The sequence below is a fragment of the Panulirus ornatus genome, chromosome 59 (assembly GCF_036320965.1).
Source record: "Panulirus ornatus isolate Po-2019 chromosome 59, ASM3632096v1, whole genome shotgun sequence".
Classification (NCBI taxonomy): domain Eukaryota; kingdom Metazoa; phylum Arthropoda; class Malacostraca; order Decapoda; family Palinuridae; genus Panulirus; species Panulirus ornatus.
In genome coordinates, this window is record NC_092282.1 from 634,256 (window position 1) to 655,838 (window position 21,583).

At 42.7% G+C, this 21,583-nt stretch overlaps 3 protein-coding genes across 13 annotated transcripts in view; 2 read left to right on the forward strand and 1 right to left on the reverse strand.

Moving 5' to 3' along the window:
* The first annotated feature begins 427 nt into the window (after window positions 1-427).
* On the forward strand, window positions 428-6,817 carry LOC139767174 (actin, muscle-like). 3 transcript variants are annotated; one of them, XM_071696207.1, is made up of 2 exons: window positions 428-625; window positions 5,618-6,817. In XM_071696207.1, exon 2 carries the CDS (start codon window positions 5,640-5,642, stop codon window positions 6,768-6,770), a length of 1,131 nt encoding a protein of 376 aa, XP_071552308.1. In that variant the 5' UTR covers window positions 428-625; window positions 5,618-5,639; the 3' UTR covers window positions 6,771-6,817. The 3 variants fall into 3 exon arrangements, with proteins under 3 accessions (XP_071552308.1, XP_071552309.1, XP_071552310.1); XM_071696208.1 differs by having other exon boundaries at window positions 480-647; XM_071696209.1 differs by lacking the exon at window positions 428-625 and adding an exon at window positions 2,244-2,386.
* A 5,156-nt stretch (window positions 6,818-11,973) lies between these two features.
* Window positions 11,974-21,583, reverse strand: part of LOC139767180 (actin, muscle-like) — a 110,213-nt gene continuing 100,603 nt past the window's right edge. The window contains exons 1-2 of one of the 5 annotated variants that reach the window (XM_071696235.1): window positions 16,307-16,427; window positions 11,974-13,336 (exon numbers count right to left, since the gene is read on the reverse strand). In XM_071696235.1, coding sequence (XP_071552336.1) covers window positions 12,181-13,275 — 1,095 coding nt within the window. In that variant the 5' untranslated portion in view covers window positions 13,276-13,336; window positions 16,307-16,427 and the 3' untranslated portion in view covers window positions 11,974-12,180. Of the gene's footprint in view, window positions 13,337-16,066; window positions 16,428-21,583 lie in introns of those variants that run through there. The other 4 variants (XM_071696232.1, XM_071696233.1, XM_071696234.1 and 1 more) reach the window with 4 other exon arrangements.
* Window positions 12,962-21,583, forward strand: part of LOC139767168 (actin-3, muscle-specific-like) — a 208,480-nt gene continuing 199,858 nt past the window's right edge. The window contains exon 1 of one of the 5 annotated variants that reach the window (XM_071696200.1): window positions 12,962-13,101. Coding sequence is in view for 1 of the 5 variants with exons in the window: in XM_071696199.1 (XP_071552300.1) it covers window positions 13,064-13,101 (38 nt within the window). In the remaining 4 variants the exon portion in view is untranslated. The remainder of the gene's footprint in view (window positions 13,102-21,583) is intronic. The other 4 variants (XM_071696199.1, XM_071696203.1, XM_071696201.1 and 1 more) reach the window with 4 other exon arrangements.

Sequence of the window (21,583 nt, forward strand, 5' to 3'; positions counted from 1 at the left end):
TTTGAGTTCTGCGGTTCTAGTGTTATGTGGCGCTCTAGTCCTCCAGTTTTCTACAGTTTTGTGGTGTTCAAGAATTTCAGATATATGGTTCACATTTAGTGGAGGGAAGTACAAAGTGTAGACATCATGATGTCTGGAGACGGTACAAATGCCGGTTGTGTTAGGTTCATTACCCTAAGTGACACTATAACATTACACGCCGGGTAATACCTCGTCAAAATTCCCCTCATCTACTCCTCCTCCTAAATATCTCTCTTAATACTCACGAAAACAAATTATTTATAGCGCAGCTGATATCATGAAACCTTAACCAAACGTCGAGAACGAATGACGAAGTCGATCTTTCAAACCAATAATTATGTGGCTGGTATGTTACCTCTTGTGGCGCATATGATATGACAGTCCGTCTGAGCCCTGGCAGCCCCGATACCTTGTTGCCGACCCACAAAAGGCTCGACTAAAAATATATACGACGTATGACCCAGTCCCTGATTACTGGTAGGAGGCCAGTCGTCCAGTACGACTCACTGCGGCAGGTACAACGCTCAAGAGCTCGAGCCGAGGTGACCCTTCTGCGTCTGTGATCGGGCCTGTAGAAAGCAGTTCATCAGATAATCTTGGGCAGGCAAGGACCACCTAATCAGATGGTGTGACTAAGTGTACTCAACATGCTGGCTTCTGCTTTATCTCTGTGTTTTCCCTCTTGTTAAAGATGCAACTGTTGTGTAATGATGGCCTAGCCGCCGGGTCTTCCGGAATAGTTGGTTGCAATCTTACTGTAAGGCCAGGCATAGTCAGCGTAGAGACTGACCACAGACAGTACACAAACTGGGGACAGACAGCGCATAGTGTAAGACTATACAAAGACAGCGTACAGACAAGGCACACACAACTCAATATAAGACTGGGCATAAGCAGTTCGAATGAAATTCATCAAGATCTTGTTAACACTTTTCGATATAAGTGAACATTAGTTAGAATGAGTGGCCGAGAAGGAGGAGTTCAGAGCAGTGCAAAATTGATTATTCCTGAGGTGTCGTGATGGAAGTTTAACGCAAGTACGTGATTAGCAAGAGATTTTTGACAGTGAATAATCCGTCAGAGGATGCAGATGGGGTACATTCACCAGTTAACTAAGGTCAGCCCGTTTGTCTCTCATAGTTTTCTCGAAGTTGTCTGAAGGTCACGATAGTGCCCCGAGATTACTTGATCAAACTAGGCAGACATGCGTACTGTTAGTAGAACATGAGTCCGTAACAAGTGATGCATTTCCACAAATGACAACTGAGCCGTTCCCTGACCTCCAGTTATTCTTTGCCTACGGTCACTTTTCTGAAGCCGCAACATTACCATAAGGGTTGGCGTTGAGTTAAAACTAATGGATCATCGTTTACAGCAGTCGACAAATGCTGCTGGTTGCGCTACTATGCAAGTCTCCGGAAACACTATTATTTTCAAGAAAATGAGGCCACTCATTATCCAAATGCTGTGAACATAATTCTATTACTAATGCGGATGTTCGACCTGGTGATACTCTGCCTGGATGGATGAGTTCGCATTTGTTTTCGTTAATCTTATACAAGGCGAGGACGGTTGACGAAAACCACGAGTCCGTCGTTACTGATTTGTATACTTTCCTATGGCGGCTGTATTTTCGTTCCTATTAATCATCTTACGTTGACTAAGTGTCACCTGGATATTTCATATTTCTGTCACATAAATGAGGGAAAACTACAAATAATACTAGACATCTACTCGTGACAGATCGCAGTCTTTCGTTTCTGTTTTTTCTTTCAAAGAAAATCGTAATGATCTATTTCCGATAAGCTAACAGTGAACTTCACGTCAGTAAACATGCCTTAGCATTGGTCACCTTAAGTTACGGGAAAACAACATATTTGATATTAAAGGAACAGAATGGCAGTATAACGTACTGATGCCCCCAACCCGGTAGCAGCAGCATCATGTGAGACCGCGGTAATAGGACCAGAGTGATGAGTGCGGTGCGTTGGGTGAGGAGGGAGCGTTATTTTAATGATGGGGCCACCCGCTACCCCTTTACAGTGAGGTGTATTGAGAGAGGTAGAGTGTGTTTGGCAAGGGAGTGAGTTATGGTGACGCTTGTTGATGGTGCATGGCTGTCTCAAGAGAAAAACATTCATGGCATCCTGTTATTGACTTTTACACTGACCCAGGAAGCGGAGGATGATGGGGAGAGTGTGAGGAATGTAGAGAGTTACTCAGAAGCTCTGAGCAGGGGCGCACAGTGGTGGGAAGAGAACCATGGAAAGGGCAGTCCACAGTGGCCTGTAGGTGAGGCCCAGCACAGGTGGGACCTAGCAGAAAGAGGAAGGGGACGGGAGCTCCCAGGGAGCAGCAGAAGGCAGTAAGCATAAGTGTCTGTTGATTAGAAAGTTGATCTGTCGCTCATAAGAATGACGATCAAGTAAAACACTTCTGTTTCTCCTTTACGTTTAACGCTTAAATGATCATGAACTTAATACTTAAATAGTCATGAACTGAACACTTAAATGGTCATGGACTGAAATCCATTTATTTTGTAAAAAGAACCGTTTTATTCACTGTCTTCACTGCACTGTATAGCCATCACTGCACTTCATAGCAATAACTGAACTTTATAACCATTACTGCATCAAACAGCCACTAATGAGCTATACAGATCTCACAGCAGTATAAAGACATCACTGCAGTACATAATCATCCAATACTGGACTGTATAGCCATCGCTGCATCGTACAGCTATCAATACCGTATAGCAATTACTGCACTATACAGCCGCCAACACTGTACCGCACAGCCATGACTACATTATAAAATGCAGTAAAACATAAGTTTTTCTCGTTGACAACTCTTACCGTATCTTCTTTCTTCCTTCATTCTGTTTCCTCTACAATTCCAGGTTTAGCCTCAACCAAGACTTCTCGCAGTGACTGAGGCCTTTGTCGTAGAAAATGTTATGTTCTAATGACGGAGAAAAACGTTAGTTGCTCCCGTGTGTTGTAGGTGGTCTGACCATCTTGCTCCCGTGTGTTGTAGGTGGTCTGACCATCTTGTTCCCGTGTGTTGTAGGTGGTCTGACCATCTTGCTCCCGTGTGTTGCAGGTGGTCTGACCATCTTGTTCCCGTGTGTTGTAGGTGGTCTGACCATCTTGTTCCCGTGTGTTGTAGGTGGTCTGACCATCTTGTTCCCGTGTGTTGCAGGTGGTCTGACCATCTTGTTCCCGTGTGTTGTAGGTGGTCTGACCATCTTGTTCCCGTGTGTTGTAGGTGGTCTGACCATCTTGCTCCCGTGTGTTGTAGGTGGTCTGACCATCTTGCTCCCGTGTGTTGTAGGTGGTCTGACCATCTTGCTCCCGTGTGTTGTAGGTGGTCTGACCATCTTGCTCCCGTGTGTTGTAGGTGGTCTGACCATCTTGTTCTCGTGTGTTGCAGGTGGTCTGACCATCTTGTTCCCGTGTGTTGTAGGTGGTCTGACCATCTTGTTCTCGTGTGTTGCAGGTGGTCTGACCATCTTGCTCCCGTGTGTTGTAGGTGGTCTGACCATCTTGTTCCCGTGTGTTGTAGGTGGTCTGACCATCTTGCTCCCGTGTGTTGTAGGTGGTCTGACCGTCTTGTTCCCGTGTGTTGTAGGTGGTCTGACCATCTTGCTCCCGTGTGTTGTAGGTGGTCTGACCGTCTTGTTCCCGTGTGTTGTAGGTGGTCTGACCATCTTGTTCCCGTGTGTTGTAGGTTGTCTGACCATCTTGCTCCCGTGTGTTGCAGGTTGTCTGACCATCTTGTTCCCGTGTGTTGCAGGTGGTCTGACCATATTGCTCCCGTGTGTTGCAGGTGGTCTTGCCATCTTGTATTTCATGTTTCACAGTACACGGTAAACGTTTAGAAGCTGGCCTCGTTTATTCATATTTTCCTTATCTTATCGCTGCGTAGGATTGATTCAAATGAATTATGATATCAAATGATATTCACAAAGGTTGCCACACTCAACACGATCTTACCTTAAACAGAGGCAAGATCATCACAAACTACAGAACTAACCAAATATCATAGTAAGACGCCATGTTTTACACATGATCTAGATCTCTCGTATTTCCTTGCTCTAGCCTGCAAAAGAGCCAGGTGGCGCCATGTGAATTCGGTCAAAATTTCATCTGGCTTTGATGTACAAATGAAGGAAAATCTAAAACAAACTCATAGCTAGAATCAGCTACCAATGACGTCTGGAGAGTTGTTAATATTGAAATTTCACTGTATTTTCTTTATCATGAAATCGTCAGGAAAACTAGAAAAAAAATTGACTTTTCTTCAAGAGTACACTCGCAAAAACGACAGGCACCAGTTAAAATAACTGGTGACATCTGCCAAATCTACTCAGCCAATCAAATGACAGCAGTCATTGGGCGATGCCAGTTATCTGTTTCTGAAACAATGGGAGACGAATTTAGCGACGAGTATAATGTTATACAGTTTCTGAAGTGTTTCGGAAGTTCTAGTCGTTTACATTTTTGCTTGGAATGTTTAGTTCTACGTCCTATACTTAAAATAATGTATCATCATAAAACATGCTTGACATCAAAGGGTATTAGAAAATTTGCGTAAAGAATGTCATGTAAAATTACTGTCCAATCCTGGCGCTGATGCATGTCCTGGTGACAGTTGGGTACGCTTATCAGGTGAGCAAATATGGCACTTACTGAAAAGGCGGCGTTATATCACTGTCAGTCAGCTATGATATATCTTTTAAATACAAAGAAAAGCAAAGAAGAAGTCAGATGAGCAGTATCTTCTGATGTTTCAACAGCAGACCGACCCAAAAAACTGGAAGGTTATGACACAATGATGATCATTCATCATGAGGAGTTTACTTTAGGGATTAATTCATCATTAGCAGTTTACTTTAGAGATTAATTCATCATTAGCAGTTTACTTTAGAGATTAATTCATCATGAATAAATCACGTCAGAGGATAAGTCATCATTAACAGTTTATCTCAAAGGATAAACTCATATGTAATCCTCAAGGTGATGTTGCCGTCAACACTGTGCCAGCAGTATGTGTGGGTCGAGCCCCTCATCCGTGATGTGAACCCAACGATCAATAGTTCATGTTTCAGCTGGTGTTAAGTTCATTGTAAGACTAACTCATGGAAGTAACTTGATGTACTGGACACTATGGAGTTTCCCCAATGACAGCCAAGTGGGTAGCTTACGCTTTTACGTACTAAGAGACCATAGTTAGATGAATAGGAGGAAATACAGTCTCTACGCCGTCATGAGGAAATTCCTACGAATTTCACGCCTTAGACAAACAAATAAGAAATGAAAGGAAGCCTTTATAATCTGGAGTTACAACTCTGAAATAAAGGTCATGGGAACTCGAACAAAACTAGAAAATTTCAATTGCGGGTAAAACAAGCTGCTTCTTATGCAACGAGATACAATTATATGACTTTACAGGAGCAGAATTAGATTGTTTGTATATTCATACTTACAAGTTTCACATGAATCTTCTCAATCTGTTAGATTTCGTCGTATCATGTCTGGTGAATATGTTTCAATAATCTCCCAAAAAAAGTATTGATGAGGATTTTCACTTGCAGATAACTCCTTCATATAAAGAAAATGTGTGACGACGACGCAACTGCGCTGGTCTGTGACAATGGCTCGGGCCTCTGCAAGGCCGGCTTCGCTGGTGATGACGCTCCCCGCGCCGTATTCCCCTCCATCGTTGGCCGTCCTCGTCACCAGGGTGTCATGGTCGGTATGGGTCAGAAGGACGCCTACGTCGGTGATGAGGCCCAGAGCAAGCGAGGTATCCTGACTCTCAAGTACCCCATCGAGCACGGCATCATCACCAACTGGGACGACATGGAGAAGATCTGGCATCACACTTTCTACAACGAACTCCGAGTTGCCCCTGAGGAGTCCCCTGTCCTCCTGACTGAGGCTCCCCTCAACCCTAAGGCCAACCGTGAGAAGATGACCCAGATCATGTTTGAGACCTTCAGCTGCCCTGCCATGTACGTGGCCATCCAGGCCGTGCTGTCCCTCTACGCCTCCGGTCGTACCACAGGTATCGTGCTGGACTCTGGCGACGGTGTGTCCCACACGGTCCCCATCTACGAAGGTTATGCTCTTCCTCACGCCATCCTTCGTCTTGACCTGGCTGGCCGTGACCTAACTGCTTACCTCATGAAGATCCTGACTGAGCGTGGCTACTCCTTCACCACCACCGCTGAACGAGAAATCGTTCGTGACATCAAAGAAAAGTTGTGCTATGTTGCTTTGGACTTTGAGAATGAAATGGCTCAAGCAGCTGCCTCTACTTCGCTTGACAAGTCCTACGAACTTCCCGACGGTCAGGTCATCACCATCGGCAACGAACGTTTCCGTGCTCCAGAGGCTCTCTTCCAGCCTTCCTTCCTGGGTATGGAGTCTGTTGGTATCCATGAGACTGTACACAACTCCATCATGAGGTGCGACATTGACATCAGGAAGGACCTGTTCGCCAACACAGTCATGTCTGGTGGTACCACCATGTACCCTGGTATTGCTGACCGCATGCAGAAGGAAATCACCTCGTTGGCTCCCTCCACCATCAAGATCAAGATCATTGCTCCTCCCGAGCGTAAGTACTCCGTCTGGATCGGTGGCTCCATCCTGGCCTCTCTGTCCACCTTCCAGGCCATGTGGATCACCAAGGAGGAGTACGACGAGTCCGGCCCCGGCATCGTCCACCGCAAGTGCTTCTAGTTATATATGTAACAGGTATAATTGTGCTCAATAAAGGATGCCTAGCACGGACAGTTTTAGTTCTTTGTGACCTTGTTGCTACAGTCTTTCAGGGAATACTAATCATATTTTTCGTTAAAGAAGGCATTATCATACAAGCCGTACAAAATCTCTGGATATTAATCAAGAAATTTTGAAACAGGGTGATCATTCTTGTTTCACTGATTCATTTTCATTCTGTACTCATCATACGGTGAAACATACAAAATAAAACTGGGTGTTGCATTGAATTCATCAATCAATATATTCTTGTATTCATTATATATTATATCGCGTAGTCATGCACAGCACTTTCTTATAATACCCACTGAAATATTCATGAAGGTGACTTCCATCATGTTCGGTGTTTTGCCATTGTGATAATTCTCCAGTGATCTGCATCCAGCAGTCAACCCTCCAATCAGCTAACTCCGGGTCATATGGTTAGACAGGACATTATTTATGAATCAGCAAGAATTGGACTCAGATACATAGTTTTCAGGTAATGTATTAACAGAGACTAGTCTTCGAAAAGAATTAGACCTCAAACTGTAGGCAAACATCTGCAGTCTTGCCTTCATCAGTTCCCAGATTAATGTTCTCTTTACCTGAGCATCGTCGTATTCTGAGGCTTCATTGAATAGTAACAGGAAGCACCACGGAAGAGGATGTGTGTGTGTGTGTGTGTGTGTGTGTGTGTGTGTGTGTGTGTGTGTGGAGTGTATGCGCGTGTGTGTGCACAGTAAATTACGATAGTGAAGTTACAGTAATGATGCTACTAATATACCAGAGCAGAAGGTTAAAAAGAATTACAGAAACTGTCATAGCAACGCGGATCATCCACACAAAGTTGAAACTTCTTCACTGACACAGACTTTAAACAAACTGTAAATCATGCAAACGCTCTACAGTATACACACACTTTCGTAAGTGAGGTCCATTAGCTGGTACAAATTATCATTATCAACATGCATCTTTGAAAAAGGAGTTTCAGTGCACAGTGTTCAATGCTTATTCATTCACAATAAACGAAACACTAATTTTGGAGACTTTAAGCTGACAAAAAATGATATTCACATGCACTTGTCCTGTTTCAAGAAGCAGGAGTCTCGCTTATTGAGAAATTTACTGAGCCTGAGAAATTCCTTACTTATGAAGAGCTTGAGATACAGCTTGGTTCATCATATGTATATATTTTTCAAACCAGTTTCTATGATTATAAATATCCGTCCATGATTAGCTAGAGGACATTCTTTGACATCACACAGACTTCACAGACTTAGTTCCAACTCTCTGCTGATAGATTTAGAAATATAAAAACAAGAGTCATAAGAATCGATTCATGATAAACTGCAAATTAATGTTGCATTATTCAAACGAATTACACATCTTGATAATGACAACATCCGGAGGAAGATGTTCATAAGCTTCGAACTGACTGAAATGGAATCTCACTTTCATTGTTTTTTATCCTTCCTTCTTTATCATAATAGACAATTTGAACGTAAAGCACATGAATTGTGAAAAGTATGATGAGTAAAAATATAAAACTTTTTGTGTTATAGTTAACTTTTCGCTATTGCTAAATACATTTAACTCTCACTCATCATTCTATTTTGCTAGAATGATCGGTATTATGATAAATCATCTTTATTTAGCTAATAAACAGTAACACTTTTTATGTCATACAGTAACGAAACTAATTCCCTCAGCTCAGATGTTATGACACATATTCACTCGGAAACGGTTTTCAGCAGATAGTCAAGTTGCTCGAGTTAGATCCTAGCTTCTGTAGCGCACCGACCGCTCGTGTTCACATTAGCCTGCAGTTGCCTACTCAATTTCTGGGCCCCTGTGAGATGCGTGGATTTCTTTCTCATAACGAAAGATGGCAAGAAATCCCTGTCAATTGTGAAACATATCTACGGTAGAGGAAGAACATAAAGGCATCATTTTCATTTGATAATCACATAATAACTAGGTGAGAATCAACTCCGTTCTACCTTAAAGATGTAATGTAACAAGAAAAATTGGTCTGTGTTACCACCAGAAACATGAGCATTAGATCTGAGCGGTAACGACTAACTGACTGTTGAAGGACAGCATCATGATTCCTGTAGGTTCCTATAAACCTGAAAACATTGATAATCTCATTTGCCACTTCATTGACGTTCCCATCTGTTCTCTTGTGTTTCTCCAAAATATCTCATTCTCCCAGAAGTTTTCTTATAATCGCACACGCCATGTCATTTGCCCTCTTTTTCAACCCTTACACCTTCCTCCTGACCTTCTGCCGCCTCCTCTTATATATCCTCTACTCATTTGCAATCCCTCCTCGCAAGTACCGCAGGGGTGTATCTAGGGGAAATAGCACCTATGGCAAGCAATGAAATTGCGCCCCTGGCTTGATTAAAAATGTACATACAGTGGATGTATATAAAAATGTATACAGTGTAATTATAAACTGTTGAAGAGTTAGGCCAATCTTAAATTTATATAAACTCTTAAAGACTTAAAGTTAAAGACTTATTTGATCAAAATTGTAACGTAGAAGCGGCAATGCAACTAGTAGCAAAATATTACTATAGGCGAGTTTCTTTTTTATCTCACAAAATCAAACCGTTAAAAGTGTCAATTGGGTAGCATATGTCAAAATACAAACCTGTTGAGTGGCGCCCCCTTCAAGTGGCGCCCAGGGCACCTGCCCTACCTGCCATACCCTAGATACGATACTGAAGTACCGACCAAACGCCTCATTTTTCTCCTACATTAGCAACTTTACTTCGTCTTCCCACCGATCACTACCTTTTCTCACCTACCCGCCTCCCACATATACATGTAGGTGTTCCTGGGCTCCGCCTGCAAGAAGCTACACAGCGAGTGAAAGATCAACGTTGTTTAGCGAGGCTGGATCACTAGAGTATAGTTTCATCAAAGAAATTCATATCAAAGAAAGGGTGTGACTGTGCTGTGCAACAGTTAGTTAGAATTTTCAATATACATATGGATCACGGTGAGGTGCCCGAGGATTGGCAGAATGGGAAGTGTCATTTGTTGTCTGCTAATTGGTGGCAGATTCGAATGAGAAACTGCATAAGTTAAGAAATGAGGTTGAAAGAGTGCATAAAAGAAGGAAATTGAAAATGAATGTGAATAAAAGAAAGATTATTAGATTTAGCATTGTTAAGTGACGGGTTAATTGGGATGTGAGTTTGAATGAGAAAAATTGGTGGAGCGAAGTGTTTTAGATACCTGGAAGAGGACATGGCAGCGAATGGAGCCGAGCAAAGTGAGTCAGAGGCCGGGTGCTTAAGAGTGCTTAAGAATGTTTGGAAAGAGAGAACATTACCTGTGAGGGCAAAAATGAGTACGTTTGAAGGTAGAACAGTTTCAACAATATTTTATGGTTGCGAGGCATTGGCTATAGATAGGGTTGTGCGGAGGAGGATGGATGTCTTGGAAATGAAATGCCTGAGGACAATATTTGGTGTGAGTTGGTTCGATCGAGTAAGTAAAGAAAGCGTAAGAGAGATGTGTGGAAATAAAATGACTGAGAGAGTTGAAGGGGGTGTGCTGAAATGGTTTAAACATATGGTAAGAATGACTGAGGAAAGGTTATATGTGTCAGAAGTGGAGGGAAGGTGAAGCGGGAGACCAAATTAGAGATGGAATGATGAAATGAAAAAGATTTTGAACGATCGGGGGCCTTATCATGCAGGAGGATGAAGGGTGTGCACGGGATAAAGTGAATTGGAATGATGTGGTATACTGTGGTCGATGTGCCGTCAGTGGACTGAACCAGGGCATGTGAAGCGTCCGGGGTAAACTATGGAAAGGTCTGTGGGGCCTGAATGTGGAGGGAAACGAAACCGCAGGTCCCACATAATACATGACAGAGAATAGATGTTAGGGATGCCGTCTCTGCGTCAGGCGCCACCTCGCTAACATACCCATTTTTGCTTTCCGAGATAATGTTCTCGACTTCCAAGCATTCTTCAAGGCTCCCAGGATTTTCGCCCCCTCCCCCACCCTATGATTCACTTCCGCTTCCATGGTTCCATCCGCTGCCACATCCACTCCCAGATATCTAAAACACTTTACTTCCTCCAGTTTTTCTGCATTCAAACTTACCTCCCAATTGACTTGACCCTCAACCCTACTGTACCTAATAACCTTGCTCTTATTCACATTTACTCTTAACCGTCTTCTTTCACACACTTTACCAAACTCAGTCACCAGCTTCTGCAGTTTCTCACATGAATCAGCCACCAGCGCTGTATCATTAGCGAACAACAACTGACCACTTCCCAAGCTCTCTCATCCACAACAGACTGCATACTTGCCCCTCTTTCCAATATATATATATATATATATATATATATATATATATATATATATATATATATATATATATATATATATATGGTGGTTTCGGTGCATTATTACATGACAGCTAGAGACTGAGTGTGAACGAAAGTGGCCTTTGTTGTTTTTTCCTAGCGCTACCTCGCGCACATGCGGGGGGAGGGGGGGTTATTTCATGTGTGGCGGGGTGGCGACGGGAATGAATAAAGGCAGGCAGTATGAATTATGTACATGTGTATATATGTATATGTCTGTGTGTGTATATATATGTATACAGTGAGATGTATGGGTATGTATGTTTGCGTGTGTGTACGTGTATGTATATACATGTGTATGTGGATGGGTTGGGCCATTCTTTCGTCTGTTTCTTTGCGCTACCTCGCTAACGCGGGAGACAGCGACATAGCAAAAGAAATAACATCTATCTATCTATCTATCTATCTATCTATCTATATATATATATATATATATATATGTGTGTGTGTGTGTATATATGTATATATATGTGTGTGTGTGTGTGTGTGTGTGTGTGTTTCAAAGGACTCTATCTGACAGTGGTTACACAGCGAGTGTAAGGCCACCTTGGGCTAGGATGTATCATCGTGTGTTGACGGAAAGGAGTACAGTCTCGCCGAAGATCGAAGAACCTTCCACTACAAAAGGGTTTATCTTTTCTCTGCTGATGGTAGTAGCGCAGCCTTTGAGCTACAGGAGCTTCTAAAAGGAGTCCTGGAGTAACACCAGAACCCCTTTACTTTTTGTTAAACGTAATAACCTGAATATACATAGCGCTGATGATACATATAAGTATAAAATGTGATACATGATATGATTTTATTTAACGTCAGTAAATAAAATACATAACAATGTGCTCATTCTGTGTTCCCCAAAAGAACCAATATAACCCAATGTGGGTCATATACGACCTTCATATGAAGTGCTACAAGAGAAACACCAAAAAATAGCACGTGTTGACATCACTTGATTAAGCTACTGAAGAAGTTGTTGATATAACAAGAAATTTTATTTAGAAGCACTTGCGGTGGACGATGCCGGGGCCGGACTCGTCGTACTCCTCCTTGGTGATCCACATGGACTGGAAGGTGGACAGAGAGGCCAGGATGGAGCCACCGATCCAGACGGAGTACTTACGCTCGGGAGGAGCAATGATCTTGATCTTGATGGTGGAGGGAGCCAAGGTCGTGATTTCCTTCTGCATGCGGTCAGCAATACCAGGGTACATGGTGGTACCACCAGACATGACTGTGTTGGCATAAAGATCTTTCCTGATGTCGACATCACATTTCATGATAGAATTATAAACAGTTTCGTGTACACCAGATGATTCCATACCAAGGAAAGAAGGCTGGAAGAGGGCTTCAGGACAGCGGAATCGTTCATTACCAATGGTAATGACCTGCCCATCGGGAAGCTCATAAGATTTTTCAATAGCAGTAGAAGCAGCAGCCTGAGCCATTTCTCCTTCATAATCCAGTGCCACGTAGCAGAGCTTTTCCTTGATGTCGCGAACAATCTCGCGCTCAGCTGTGGTGGTGAATGAATAGCCTCGTTCTTTGAGAATTCTCATGGCGTAATCAGTAAGATCGCGACCAGCCAGGTCGAGACGCATGATGGCGTGAGGAAGAGCATAACCTTCGTAGATGGGGACCGTGTGAGTCACACCGTCGCCAGAGTCCAGCACGATACCTGTGGTACGACCGGAGGCGTAGAGGGACAGCACGGCCTGGATGGCCACGTACATGGCAGGGCAGCTGAAGGTCTCAAACATGATCTGGGTCATCTTCTCACGGTTGGCCTTAGGGTTGAGGGGAGCCTCAGTCAGGAGGACAGGGGACTCTTCAGGGGCAACTCGGAGTTCGTTGTAGAAAGTGTGATGCCAGATCTTCTCCATGTCGTCCCAGTTGGTGATGATGCCGTGCTCGATGGGGTACTTGAGAGTCAGGATACCTCTCTTGCTCTGGGCCTCATCACCGACGTAGGCGTCCTTCTGACCCATACCGACCATGACACCCTGGTGACGAGGACGGCCGACGATGGACGGGGAATACGGCGCGGGGAGCGTCATCACCAGCGAAGCCGGCCTTGCAGAGGCCCGAGCCATTGTCACAGACCAGCGCAGTTGCGTCGTCGTCACACATGGTGGTCGAGTTTCAAGAAAGGTTCTGAAATGAGTTCGGAGATAAAGTTGACGGTTTACTCTTAGATGTATAAATATCACTAAATGCTGATGTTCTAGCAAAACAAATTGCCGCGCTAAAATGATATGGCGTATCAGTATACTGTTAGTTCAATACATCTATATATAGGTGCACTGAGTGTGAGAAGAGATCAGTTCAAAGCTGGGTATGTGTGAAAGTATAGTAGACCGATAGTCCTTAACTGATGCAGGTCTTGGGTCTTGATTGAAAAAGAGAGGATGAGGGTGGATGTGTTGGATATAATAAAATGCCTGGGGACAATATACTTATGAGATGGGTGGACTGTGTCAGGAAACTATGAAAGAGAGAGATGGCAGTAGCACAGTGTGAGGGGGAGAGATATGGCGGTATGCATAGTGTGCCTGAGAGAGCTGACCTGGGTGTGTTAAAACGGTTTGCACATTTGGAAAGAACGATTGAAGAAAGACTGACGAAGACAATCTATGTGGCAGTAGCGAAGGAGGTAAAATGGAGAGGAAATCTGAGGAGATGGAAGGATGAAATGAGAGTCTTTCAGGTGCTGGGGTCTAAGTACTCAGGAGGGTGAGGTACTTGCACAGGATATACTAATATGGAGTGATATCGTAAATGGGAAGCAGTGTATTACCAACAGCCTGAGACAGGGCGTGTGCAGCAAGACCATGGAATTGGTCGGTCAGGTTTGGATACAGATGGTGGGCTCTGGTTTCGATGCATTCAACATGACAGCAAAAGAGAGGATGTGAGCGTATGATGACGCAGTTTTGCTTGTTCCTCATGCTTCCTCACTAAAGAGGAAAACTGCTAACAAGGGTTAAAACAAGAACATCATACATATGCATAAATAGTTGAACCCCACAACACTGAAGGGAAACAATCTTCAGGTAACTTGGATGTCCATATAAACACATACGCATACAAACACATACATATACAAATACATACACATACAAATACATACACATACAAATACATACACATACAAATACATACACATACAAACACATACGCATACAAACACACACGCAGACAAACACATACACATACAAATACATACACATACAAACACATACACATACAAACACATACACATACAAATACATACACATACAAACACATACGCATATAAACACATATACATACGAATACATACACATACAAACGCATACGCATACAAACACATACACATACAAATACATACACATACAAACATACGCAAACAAACACATACACATATATACATACACATACAAACACATACGCATGCAAATACTTACACATACAAATGCATACACATAAAAAATGCATACGCATACACACATACACATACAAATACAGACACATACAAATGCATACGCATACAAACACATGCTCATACAAACACATACACATACAAATACATACGCATACAAGCACATATACATACAACACATACACATACAAACACATGCACATACAAACACATAAACATACAACCACATATACATAGAAACACATACATAAAAACACATACACATACAAGCGTACACCGATGAAATTCTCAGTAAATGCTCAGAATTTCTACTCTGTAATATATTGCTTCACAAGAAAACAAGTAAAACTACGACGAAAGCAACATTCCCAAACATTCTTCTGTCACTTTAACTTTTAATGTAAAATGTGTACACTCGGCCAAGCTTAAACAGGTTCTCTCTCGTGCTAGATCCGCCACACAGGCAGTGCCCGGTGAGGGCGACTCCTGCACGCCTTTCACAATTTACGATTCACAGATTTCATTATGCAGGGAAGTTCTCATACTTCACGATATTCCGTCCGCTTATGAAGAGTAAATAGTATCTTGATTATAAGTTACTTCCCAGCGTAGCTTTACAACAAGCATCTAGTTTCCCTGACCGCTATACCAGGATGTATACCAAAGTAACGGCGTTCCTCTCGACCGAACAGTGAGTGAGCAGCGACAGAAAAAACGTTTCTGGAAGCATTCATGAGGTTCCTTTCCTCAACCAGATCTGCTGCAGGAAATAACTCATTATTTGAGAGATTGTTGATGACCTCGACATGGAATTTTATTGCTATGAACGTATGGTTAGGAAGGCTGGTTGAACACGACATCAGGCGGGCGCGTCTCGCTTTACAGACGACTTTCCCCACGATGTTGGCTTCCGGTCAACTTTTGTTCTTGAGGTGAGAGGATATGACCTGACACAACGTTACAAATATTTCAGCAGTGCCTCGCTGTACTTGATATACCATACGTCCAAATAAATTAATTTTGATCTGCTTGATTTTGTTTAAGTCTTGATCTTATCTGTTGTTTTGAAATTGATTGTACCAAAAAGAATTATCCGTCCAACATAAATCAAACCTTACTTATGTCCGGAGGTTTAGTATGTACTGTATGACAGTACGCACAATACTGTATTGTTCTCATGAAGTCATTATCTCGTGTGTCACGGAGAAAATATGAGACTTCAGAGTTGTATTATAACAGTGTGTTGACGGTTGATGGTCTACATTCTGAAATCTTATTTTCTCTGAACTTGTTATGAAACGCTTAAATCACATGAGATATTCAGATGTTATCATCATCTATCTTTCCTGCGATGCGGCCAGAGTTAACAGCCTCAGTAGATAAGATGGGTATTCAGGAACAAAGAAAGACACATATTTTTCCTCACTCGCATATGATTACTGAAAGTGATATATCAAATTTACGCTGTATGAGAGCTCTTCCAGGGTTGTAATGTAATCCAGAATAATTCGAAAAAGCAGATGGTAGAAACAGCACAGAATGCCACACAGCCACCTCGCACAGACTTCAGTCCGCTCGTCTTCAAGACGTGTCACAGGGAGATGCTACCTGGACGAGCGGCCCTCTGGATCTTGGTGGCGTGACCGATGACTGCACTGTGTCGTCGGGGCGTCTCAAGGATGTAGCAGGCTATATATACTGACCCTGTCTTGGTGGGTGGGTGGACCAGGGTACGAGTGACGGCCACAACCCCTGGAGTACTTGTCAAATGATTGGTCTGAGTGTTGGACAACGGACGTCATGGCTATACATTCCTTTGTTGGTATAGTTGCCAGGAAGATTCTCTCTTTTATCAGCTCGGCTGGTTGGAGGTATTGGGCGGTACAGATGACCTAAGATTGGTGTCGCCAGCGCCATACATACCACTTTACCACTCATAACGCTATCTTACATCCAGCTATATCTATGACCTTAAGACGAAATAAAGCTAAAGGTGTTCCTGGCAGATGCCTTTATGCGTTATAACAGTTTAGGAAGCATCACCGTCATTCCAAGGTACGGCAAACCACATGGTTGTTCTGACACGTGATGACAATAAAGAATATTAAGAATTTCATTAGTGTGACAGTAATGACCAAGCACGACCTAGGCTATGGCACCAATGTAGGCCAGGCAACAGTGGTGTGGGTCAGGCAACAGTGGTGTGGGTCAGGCAACAGTGGTGTGGGTCAAGCAACAGTGGTGTGGGTCGGGCAACAGTGGTGTGGGTCAGGCAACAGTGGTGTGGGTCAGGCAACAGTGGTGTGGGTCAGGCAACAGTGGTGTGGGTCGGGCAACAGTGGTGTGGGTCAAGCAACAGTGGTGTGGGCTAGGCAACAGTGGTGTGGGTCAGGCAACAGTCTCGTCCAAGAAAGCCTCGCTTCAAACGCGTCTATCATTTCCCTGCTCTTGAATGAAACGCACCTTCGACACTGCAGGAGCCATATACAAGATTTTCTGAAGTTGTATAATGAATTACTCAGACTCTCCTCTCTGTGTATCCGGGTAGGCAGTCACCAACCAGGAAGGTAATACCGGAGCTACCCACCTGGGTATCGGGAAGACTGGTGACGGCAAAGCAGTGTACCAGTACGTCACGTCACTGACTTTCGAGTATCACTCCTTTTGACTAAGTCACTTCCTATACTTTTTGCCTCATCCAAGCGGGGGCTACTGCCATTCACTCCACAACCCGTCCATCTTACACATAACACTTGACCGCTTAACTCACTTGATTCGTTCTTAGTAAATCGATTTTTGTGCGGTTAACTCAGCACGAGAGCACTTCCTTGTGACAACATCTGGTCATACGAAAACACACACACACACACACACGCATATATATATATATATGTATATATATATATATATATATATATATATATATATATATATATATATATATATATATATATATGTTTATAACCACGAGGTAAATTGAAAACGATAAGTCACAAGTTGTACAGTTGTACATACATTTTCGTGGTTATCAGCAAAGGCGTTGTGATCTGACGATTCAGTGTGCATTCCCTCGTTGGCTAACTACATTCACTTACTGAAATAGATAGTTAGCTACTCTATCGTCTTTGTTTGATATGATGGTTGGTGAGGTTATCTCTAGGTCAATACACATGCTTATGGAATACTTATTCAGTCAATGTTCAGATTAAGGCGTCTCGGGTGTCTAGGATCCAGTGTTCGGTGGAGACAGTGGTAACTGTCTGTTGACAGAAAAGTCCTATTGGGTAATTTCTTACTATGTTTCAAACAAGGTGCCGCATTATGAACTCAACACTACTGCATCTAGAGATCGAACCCATATGAAGGAGGTATTGAGGTAGTAACATATGCTGTAAGACGTGGCCATTTTAAGACAACTAGTGATCAATGTTCTTTGTTCCACCAATAACGTAGTAACACAGAAATAAAGGCACACACAGGAAAGGCTGCAGTTGTGGCAGTTCTTGTAAACCTCTCGGTTGTGGTAGGCGGCTTGTTATAAGGCGTATAGAGATTCAGATTTATTTGTAGTGATATATCAAAAGTGTTTGCCATGGATATATGACAATATCTTTTGTTACTCTCCTTTTGCATATCAATTAAGATATGCAGTGATGTTATTTCCAATGCCTTAAGCCGCTTACTTTTCTCATGTGCACTACGTATTAACAGATACTGGATTTTCTTATATGCACTACGTATTAACAGATACTGGATTTTCTTATGTGCACTACTTATTAACAGATACTGGATTTTGGAAAAATATTTTTCATTTTTGTGAATTTCCAGAACACCTCCCACAAACGTCTGTGTGGAGGAAGGAAAAATCAGTAACAAGAGTAATAAGTTCCACAATTTGTTTCAACGGATACCAAGACCCACACTGGCAACATCAGTTCTACACCGGTGATAGAGGCTTTACACTGGGGGTTCTAGAAACTTATCTTTCTGTAATAAAGAAATAAAAAAATCCAAAAAAGCCACAGAAATAGAATGACAAGGAATATTCTTCTTCTGATTTTATACATATTCGCCTTATCCTCGATAGCGAGGTAGCGCTAAGAGTGAGTAAGAGAGGTGGTCAAAGGGCATTGTTGGATTACGTGTTAATTGATAGGCATGTAAAATAGAGAATTTTGGATATTAATGTACTGAGAGGCGCACCTGAAGGGATGTCTGATCATTATCCTGTGGAGGCGAGGGTGAAGATTTGTGGAGGTGTTCAAAAAAGAAGAGAGAATGTTACGAGAAGAGAGTTGTGAGAATAAGTGAGCTATGAAAAGACACTTGTGTGAGGAAGTACCAAGGGAGACTGAGTGTAGAATGGCAAGAGGTGAGAGCAGATGACGTAAGGGGAGTGGGTGAGGAATGGAATGTATTTAGGGAAGCTTTGATGGCATATGCAAAAGATGCATGTGGCATGAGAAAGGTGGAAGGTGGGCAGATTAGAAAGGGTAGTGAGTGGTGGCATGAAGAGGTGAAGTTGTTAGTGAAGGAGAAAAGAGGCTTTTGAACGATACTTACAAGGAACGAGTGCAAATGACTGGGAGATGTATAAAAGAAAGCGGCAGGAGTTCAAGAGGAAGTTGCAACGGTTGAAAAAGAGGGAAAACGAGAGTTGGAGTGCGAAAGTATCATTAAACCTTAGGAAGAATAACAAGATGTTTTGGAAAGAGGTAAATAATGTGTGAAAGACAAGAGAACAAATGGGAACATCGATGAAGGGGGCAAAGGGGAAAGTGCTATCAGGTAGAGATGAAATGAGGAGATGCAGTGAGTATTTTGAAGGTTTGTTTAATGTGATTGATGACAAAGTAGATATACGGTGTTTAGGTTGGGGAAGTGTGCGAAGTGAGAGGATCAGGAAGAATGGTTTGGTTAAGAGAGAAGAGGCGGTGAAAGCCTTGCAAAAGATGAAATCCGGCAAGGCGGCGGGTTTGGACGGTACTGCAGTTGAATATACTTGGAAAGGGGGTGATTGTGTTGTTGACTAGTTGGTAAGGATATTCATGATGAAGCACCAGAGGATTGGCGGAATGCATGCATAGTGCCATTGTACAAAGGCAAAGGGGAAAAAGGTGAGTGTTCATACTACAGAGGCATCAATCTGTTGAGCATTCCTGGAAAACTGTATGGAAGGGTATTGATTGAGAGGGTGAAGGCGTGAACAGAGCATCAGATTGGGGAGGAGCAGCGTGGTTTCAGAAGTGGGAAAGAATCAGGTGTTTGCTTTGAAGAATGTGTGAGGAAAATATTTAGAAAAACAGATGGATTTGTATGTGGCATTTATGGATTTGGAGAAGGCATATGATGGGGTTGATAGAGATACTTTGCCTTAAGAGTATATGGTGTGGGAGGTGAGCTGCTAGAAGCTGTGAAAAGCCTTTATCAAGGATATAAGGCATGTGCACAAGTAGGAAGAGAAGACAGTGACTGGTTCCCAGTATTGTCGGTCTGCGACAGGGGTGCGTGATGCCTCCATGGTTGTTTAATGTGTTTACTGATGGGGCGGTTAATGAGGTAAATGCATGAGTTTTGGAGAGAGGGGCGAGTATGCGGTTTGTTGGGGATGAGAGGACTTGGGAAGTGAGTCAGTTGTTGTTCGCCGATGAAATAACACTGGTGGCTGATTCAAGTGAGAAGCTGCAGAAGTTGGTGACTGAATTTGGAAAAGTGTGTGAAAGGAGAAAGTTGAAAGTAAATGTGAATAAGAGCAAGGTTATTACGTTCAGCAGGGTTGAGGGATAAGTTAACTGGGTTGTAAATTTGAATGGAGAAAAATTGGAGGAAATGAAGTGTTTTAGCCATCAGGGAGTGGACTTAGCAGCGAATGGAAACAAAGAAGCGGAAGTGAGTCACAGGGTGGGGGAGGGGGCGAAGGTTCTGGGAGCGATGAAGAATGTGTGGAAAGAGAGAATGCTATCTCAGAGAGCAAAAAAAGGTATGTTTGAAGGAGTAGTAATTCCAACAGTATTATATGGTTGCGAGAGAAAGGCTATGGAAAGGGTTGTACGGAGGAGCGTGGATGTGATAGAAATGAAATGTTTGAGGACAATATGTGGTGTGAGGAGGTATGATCTAGTAAGTAATGAAAGTGTAAGAAAGGTGTGTGGTTGAGAGAGCAGAGGGTTTGTTGAAAGGGTTAGGACATAAGAAGAGAATCAGAGGAAAGGTTGACAAAAAGGATATATGTGTCAGAAGCAGAGGGAACAAGGAGAAGCGGGAGACCAAATTGGAGGTGGAAGGATGGAGTGAAAAAGATTTTGAGTGATCGGGGCCTGAACAGACAGGAGGGTGAGAGGCGTGATATACCGCGGTCGACGCGCTGTCAACGAACTGACCCAGGGCATGGGAAACGTCTGGGGGTAAACCATGGAAAGGTCTGTGGGGCCTGGATGTGGATAGGGAGCTGTGGTTTCGGTGCATTACACATGACAGATAGAAACAGTGTGAACGAATGTGCCTTTGTTGTCTGTTTTCCTGGCGATATCTCGCTGAAGCGAGAGGGTAGCGAGGCTGTTTCCTGTGGGGCGGGGTGGCGCTGGAATATGGATTGAAGGCAAGCAAGTATGAATATGCATATATATATATATATATATATATATATATATATATATATATATATATATATATATATATATATATATACATCTGTGCACGTGTATGTATGTATATGTGTATATGGTGATATGTATATGTACGTGTATGGGCATTTATGTATATATGAATATATATATATATATATATATATATATATATATATATATATATATATATATATATATATACACACATACATATATATATGTGTGTGTGTATGTGTGTGTGTGTGTGAGTGTGTGTGTGTGGAGGGTCGTTCTTAGTCTGTTTCCTGGCGGCATCTCGTTGACGAGGGAATCGGTGATCAAGTATGGTATAATATGATAATATATCAGAGGCTC

Excerpts from the sequence above, each read along its gene's own strand:
- LOC139767174 (XM_071696207.1), top strand. The coding sequence starts at position 5,640 with ATGTGTGACGACGACGCAACTGCGCTGGTCTGTGACAATGGCTCGGGC.